The sequence below is a fragment of the Barbus barbus genome (assembly GCF_936440315.1).
Source record: "Barbus barbus genome assembly, chromosome: 2".
Lineage (NCBI taxonomy): Eukaryota > Metazoa > Chordata > Actinopteri > Cypriniformes > Cyprinidae > Barbus > Barbus barbus.
In genome coordinates this window covers 8,880,299-8,887,980 of record NC_136730.1, presented here as the reverse complement: position 1 = coordinate 8,887,980, position 7,682 = coordinate 8,880,299, and the positions used below count along the sequence as shown (strand labels likewise).

Sequence of the window (7,682 nt, the reverse complement as noted above, 5' to 3'; positions counted from 1 at the left end):
CATAGACCCATAATTGCATTTTGAACATTGAGTATTTCCATGGTAATGATGGATATGTTCTTGTAGAACATCTGTAGTGTATGAATAGATTTGCCCACGCTCTTATGATTGTTAGAAGTATCTCTGTTTACTGACATTAAGTTTGGCATATTGTGTATGTGTATCATTGTGCATGTGGGCCGGAAAAACAATTCATTACAGATCACTTCATGTTTAGACACCACTCCAAAATGTTATGATGTGATATTTGCTTTTAATGATCACCACAACAGGAGTCAAATTGCTTGATTTCAGGTTGTGTCAAGTTTTATGATTCTTTCACCAAAATAAAAGACAAGAAAAAAAAAAAAAAACTGACCCTACTTCAGTGCAACGTTGAAGTTATTTATCTAATATTATCAGCCCTCTTAGACATGTGTTTCATTCACAAGAGTGATTTTTTAATGATCTTTTAGAGAAATCCAGCCATTTCCTCCACAGGCTGCACCTATTTAACCCCCCACAGAACTTATCCCCATTACGACCATATACAGACTGAGACCCCATCCCAGTCTTTCCTCCTCTCTGTTTTCATAACAAAACTAGACCTGCTTTTGTTCCTTACGGCTGTGGATACTTCAACCTCTAGCATAGCTTGATTTATTATTGTTCCGGTGCGCAGTGATTGTTGATGTTGGTGTGTTTTCATAGGCAGCTGCCGGACTTTTAGGTAATTTGACTTTTTTATGCTGCAGTAGTCAGTTATGAACAATACTTGTTTCATTCAACAAAAGTCGTTCATTGAAGAATATGTATTTACACAACAATGTTTATTAGACATTGTGAAACTATTATGAAAAAATACACACTGCCAACTTAGAATCACTCTTTTAGTCTATCAACAATTTGTGTGTAATTCATTCAACAAATATAATGTATTAGTAAAATAAAGTAGCATACTTACTTGGATACTAATGTTTGTCTTTGGTTACGCTTTATTTTGATAGTCTACTTTAGGCATTCTACTAACTACAAGTAACTTTGTTACTACACGTCAACTACACGCCAACTAATTCTCATTAATTTGCAACTACATGTCTACTAACTCTCAGAGTATGCTTTTAGGGTAGAGTTAGGGTTAGTAGAATAAGTTGACATATACTTGCAAAGTTTCTCATAGTCAGTATGCTGTATGTTGTGGACCCATTAAAATAAAGTGTTAGAAGTTATTAAGCAGACAGTCTATTAATACTCTAATGACTGCTAGTTGACGTAGTTGCAAAGTTACTTACTGTTAGTAGAATGTCTAAAGTGGACTATCGAAATAAAGTGTTACCTTGTCTTTTTACGTTTTTGTCTTTCATTTTTATAGGCCAGTTTTTAATGAAGTGGGGAATGTGGGGACCTGCTTAAGAGCACAATAGCTTTTGTAAGTCATGATAACACACATTACCTACAGAGCCACAGCTCAAATCCAAGGACTGACCAAATGCCCAGAAAAACTATGAAAAAGAGGAAAGATCAGAGAAAAGCTGGAATAGAAAATGCTGGCAGATGTAAGTGGGAGTGTTACAGCAGACACAGCCTTTGTGTAATTTTTTCTCTAGCTTTTTACATGGGTAAAAAAAAAAAATAAGCATTACAGCTTGTTATTAGTTATCCGGCAGTCAGAGTTTGGTGAGGGTGGAGAGTCAGGGTTGCGGGGGGTCGTGTAGGGGTCCCAAACTATTTCCATACACACTTATGAGAAACATACGTTACATTCTGGTAAAGAGTTACCGAGACTGCTGCACTTCCCCCCAGTCCCCCCAAAATACACACACACATTGGTTCTGCCTGTGCCAAAAACATATTTTTTCAACTCCCCCTTTTCTTCAGTCACTCCTACCCTCCTTCCATCTCTCTAACCCTCCCTCTCCTTCTCTCTCTCGCTCTTGCTGGAACGTCAAGGGTGAGATTGTAAGTGTTCAGTTTAGGCACAGATCACCACTGGACAGGACAGAGAGAGGAGGGTGGAAAGAGAGGAAAAGAAGGGAAAAGTTTAATACAGGTTCAAGTAGAAAAAGAATGGGCAACTAGGGCATTAAACTGTATTTTAGCACCCTGAAAGCTTCCAAAAAAGGGAAAGAAAGTACAATAGAAAATAGAGTAGGTGTGAAGTATGGGCTGTCCAGTTCTTTGTGTTATTCTGCTGTCCTCACTACTGTGCCTCTACGGGGTGCAGACTCAGGACTTGAGAGAACGGGATGCACTCTGCAGGGAGGATGGGTGCTTTGTGCTCCATTTTCAGCGCAAGATCTTCCTGGAGGCTTGGCGGAGCTGCAAGGAACACGGAGGGAACCTAGCCACCATAAGGCATCCAAAGGAAGCAGCAATAGTGAAGGAGCTCTTCTCGAAACTGGAACTGAGACAACACCACAGAGGCAAGACAAATATCTGGATTGGCCTTCAGAGACAACCCCGACAATGTTCCCCCACCCGACCCCTACGTGGCTTCTCGTGGGTCACTGGAGATCAGGACACCCAGTACACCAACTGGCTACAAGAGGACTCGGCCAGTACCTGCTCATCCCCACGATGTGTGGCGATGCCTTACAGCACTGCGGCCCATGAGCAAGGGCATAATCTGAAATGGAAGGACGGACCTTGTTCGATTTCAGTGGACGGCTACCTGTGCAGATACAACTTCCAAGGCATGTGTACAGCTATTGCTAGCGAGGGAGGGGGGAATACACTGTATAGTACCCCTTTTAACCTGCTGAGTACCCTCTTAACACATATCCCGTATGGGTCGGTTGCAGCTGTACCTTGTCCTGCTAAGGATGATCAATCAGTTCTGTGCACACAAAAGGAAGATGGAACTGTTGGTTGGAACAGGGAACCACCTTTTTGCTCTGATACGCCTAAGACAAGCTGGTGCGATAAAGACAATGGAGGATGCCATCACTTCTGCGTTGAGGATGACTCGCACTACTACTGTGATTGCAATGATGGCTTTCTCCTGGCTGAGGATGGGGTAAGTTGCTTTCCGTCTGACCCTTGCAATGAGGCTCCATGTGAGTTTGAGTGCTTGCGTGTAATGGATAGCTACCGCTGTGCTTGTCCTGATGGCTACATGCTGGCACCTGATGAACGGGGCTGTGTAGATGTCGATGAATGCCTACAGAGTCCCTGTGAGCATATCTGTGCAAATGCTCCTGGAACCTTCGAGTGTCGCTGCCGGGATGGCTACCAACAAGATGAAGAGGGTGCCTGTGAAGATGTGGATGAGTGTTTGGACAACCCATGTGAGCATGCGTGTGAGAACACATTGGGCTCCCATATTTGCCACTGCCATCTTGGTTTTGCCCCATTACAAGAGGACCAGAGTCAATGTCATGACATTGACGAATGTCAAATTGAAGGAACATGTGAACAGATGTGCATCAATTATGACGGAGGCTTTGAGTGCTACTGTGAAGAAGGTTATTCTCTTCAATCTGACCAATATTCCTGCAGACCCTTCGGGGAGGACTTGGAGACTCCCTCAACCACTGTCTCCAACCCATGGATTACTCACAACCCAATTTGGGAACCAGAGGATCCTGCATACCCATGGCACCCTCCACCTGATTCTGATTGGAACTGGCAGACTGAGCTGCCCAATGTGGAGACAGTTTCGACAGACCTGATTTCGACAGCTGAAGAGGAACCTGAAACCACTACACCGACTGAAATTTCCCCTGAGGTCATTAATTTTGGTGGTGACCTTAATCCAGAACAACCAGTTCACAATGCTTTTTTTCCACCAGCAATTCTGACGCCCGCACCAGACTATTATGAGGATGAGAGCACCACGGTTCCCACAGTCCTCCCTTCCTCCACAGCTTCAGGCGGCGCTTGGAATTGTCTGTGGTTCAGCTCAACCCAAACAAATCCTGAGACACAGGAAACTGCAAAGAACCCTCTTGAGCCTTTTGGAGAATATGAGTCTTATGAACAAGACCATGATAATATTGACATGTATGATGATGAATCCACCACTTTTGGTCCAGGGCAACAAACTTCCACCCTGTTCCCAATGCAGTCACGAGGAATAGAGGAGGTCATTATTGATAATGACAACAGCAGTAACCAGAGCCAAGGAACCAGCTGGTTGCTAATCGGCTTGCTAGTTCCACTTTGCATCTTCATTGTGGTGATGGTGGTCCTGGGCATTATCTATTGTGCTCGCTACACTGTTAAACCACAGAACAAGAACACTAGCGATTGCTATCACTGGATTGCCGGTGCCGGTGACAAAGCGGCTGCTGACATATCTGGCAGCGTAACTAAATCCCATGTTTAAGCAAGTAGGACTGTGACATGACAGTGTGAAAATGTAAATAAACTTTGTTTTGTAACTTCACAGTAGCGAGAGGTCCACGAGGAATTTGATGAATTGAGGGTAGCACCCCATCCTTTCCCTTTGACATTTTTAATCCATGATTATTTATGGATGTTTATCTGGACAATCTGGTAAGCGAGAAATGGGAGGTGGGGGGCAAGGAGGAATGACTCTAAAACCACTGAGCCTCATTCTCTGCTGTCCTCAAGAGGCAATAAAATATCTTCTACTGTTAGTCACACTGATCTCTTAGTTTGCGAAACAGTTTCTCAACAATCACATGGCAACTAAGAGAACATACCTAATAGATGAGGATACTTGGTTGAGTAATGTGGGTTATTTATTTTTAATTTTGAAGGAACCTTCCATCTGAATAGCTGTTGGTGTCATTCAAGAGAGTCATGTCTTAAGAGATTTGTTCTCTAAGAAGCCATAATTTCAGTCCATTTCGACAGTGTCAAGATTTGTATTCCCTGTTGTGAATTAATTCTGATCCAGACCAAGAAAAAAGGCTTTCTATCATGTTTTTAATTTTATTTGAATTTTTTTTTAACCAAACTCTGCCTAACAAGTCGTATAACAAGATAATTTGAAAATGCTTTCAAAGCATTGTGTGTTTAATGACAGTAATCTGACAAAAATAGCTCTGAAATTAGTCCTTAGCATGCATGTGGACAGTATGGTAATTATGCTACACTGTGAGAGTGAAGTTGGTCATAATTCACAAGCATTATGAAATGTCAAGAAAGCAGTCAGATAATCGTGTACCAATGACTTTCCTTGATCGTTTGCAGTATTATGTTTAGATATTCTTGAGGTTATGTGAAGGTAAGGTACAGATAAACTTGTTTAAACCACAAACCACCAAACTTCCTGCTCTAACTACTACTTGATTTTTTAAAAACTGTTTATTAAAGTGCTCAATAAGGTTTAAAGGTTTGTGTCTTCATTGTTTGAGACAAGCAATATTTGTTTTTGTTTTTTTGATGCTATGGCTAATGCATGCCTATAAAATCAATAGGCAAGTTGTGGTTTAATTTGTACAATTTGCAGCTTTTTAAGGGTAAGAGTGAGGTTGTGGTAAGGGTTTACTCAGTTCTATAAAAGTAAATAAGCTTCCATCTTATTCTTAATGTATCCTTTCAACACTTCTCATCTCCTTCTTGCTTTCTTTTCTCCCTTGTTCCACATATATACTGAGAGGCTTTCTATGATTGATGGTGATACTATGAAAGTACAGAACACATGTTCTGTACTCAGTATCAGCTGATTATCCAATCAGATCAATCTGGCCGGACATCACAGAGCTCCTTACTGTCATGCAGTGTTGTGGATAATTGCCGTGCTCAGCCTTCACATCATCACAGCAAAAGCACTCTGGTGTAATTGCTTGAAAACTGACAGCTTCCTACATGTTTTGCTGTTGTGGTTACAGTTCTGTGTGAGATGACTTATCTTTGGGTGGTCAGATGCACTACCGTTCAAAAGGTTGGGGTCAGTAAATAATAGTGAATAAATACTATTCAGCAAGGATTGATCATAAATGATAGTAAATACTTCAACAGTGTTACAAAAATAATAAAAAAAAAATCATGTTCTTTTGATCTTTGTTCATCAAAGAAAAAATGCATTGTGGTTTCCACAAAAATGCAAAGCAGCAGAACTGTTTTCAACATTGATGATAATAAGAAATGATTCTTGAGCACCAATTCAGCATATTAGAATGATCATGCGACTCTGAAGACTGCAATAATGGCTGCTGAAAACTCAGCTTTGCATCACAGGAATACATTTTAGAATATGCTAAAATAAAAGAGTTATTTTAAATTGTGATAGTATTTAAAAAAATGCAGCGTTGGTGATTAGCAGCTGTACACATTTAGTGCCCCCGAACCACAAAGTGTTCAAATTCTTTTAACTAAATTTTGAACACATTTTTGTTATTTGTTTTGTTTAAAAGTGTGTGTGTATCTTGTATTCCATATATGTTATGGGGACCAATTGTCCAAATTTTTTTGGTGCCCATAAGAAAACAACATTATAAATCGTATAAAATGATCTTTATGAAAAGCTAAAAATGCAGCACGTTTTGTGTGAGGGTTAGGGTAATGGGATAGAAAATACAGTTTGTACAGTATAAAAATCATTACATCTATGGAGAGAACCCTACGTGTGTGTGTGTGTGTGTGTGTGTGTGTGTGTGTGTGTGTGTGTGTGTATGTGTGCGCGCACGTTTTTGTGACAAATGAGGACATAAATTTGTATAATGACACAGGTATGACACAGGTATTACAAGGTGAAGGTGACTTTTCAGGACATTGACCCATGTCCCCACTTTTCAAAACGCTTATAAATCATACAGAGTGAGGTTTTGGGGGGAAAGTAGAAATGCACAGTCTCCTGTGAGGGCTAAGTTTAGGTGTAGGGTAGGTGTAGGGCAATAGCACATACAGTTTGTACAGTATAAAAACCATTACACCTATGAGATGTCCCCACTTTTCACAAAAACGAACGTGTGTGTGTGTGTGTGTGACAGAGTCAGATCTTGCTTTAAAGTAAATGTTGTTGTCTATGATTCAGTGGCATTCATACATTTTTTTTTTGTGTGACTTAAAGGGATAGTTCACCCAAAAATGAAAATTCTGTCATCATTTACTCATCCTCAAGTAGTTCCAAACCTGTATGATGTCTTTGTTCTGCTGAACACAAAGAAAGATATTCTGAAGAATGTGGGAAATACTACCTTCCATAGTATTTTTTTTCCTGCTGTGGAAGTCCAATGGTGCCCCAAAACAGCCTGGTTACAAACTTTCTTCAAAATATCTGCCTTTGTGTTTGGCAGAACAAAGAAATTCATACAGGTTTGGAACTACTTGAGGGTGAGTAAATGATGACACAATTTTCATTTTTGGGTAAACTATCCCTTTAAGTATCCATATACTACTGTACGGTTACTGTACTTATCTTTAATTATGTAACTGATCATAACACTATTGTTCAAATGATGTAAAGAACAAATAAAAAACGCATTATGGCTAAATTTCAGTAACTGATACACATAATTGTCTTTATGCAAATCAAAAAAACATAATTTCATGATTATATAATTTCTTGGGAACAATTTATACAAAACAGTTTATAGCCACTGCTAGGAATCATTATGCTTTCTTAAAGGCATTTAAGTAATTCTTCAAATAATCATTTAAATATTCTAATCAACCTTCCATTATAATGACTAATGTCAGTTTAATAAATGCTCGCAGTAATGAGTTTCAAAGGCTTGCTGATTGTTTGTGTTTGCTTTGTGCCCTCTGGCATGCTTACATTCAGCACAGTG

General features: G+C 39.9%; 1 protein-coding gene across 1 annotated transcript; it reads left to right on the top strand.

The window, feature by feature from the left end:
* The first annotated feature begins 1,918 nt into the window (after positions 1–1,918).
* On the top strand, positions 1,919–6,412 carry LOC306887681 (uncharacterized protein). The gene has a single exon (XM_079445625.1). It carries the CDS (start codon positions 2,141–2,143, stop codon positions 4,304–4,306), a length of 2,166 nt encoding a protein of 721 aa, XP_079301751.1. The 5' UTR covers positions 1,919–2,140; the 3' UTR covers positions 4,307–6,412.
* The last annotated feature ends 1,270 nt before the right edge of the window (positions 6,413–7,682 follow it).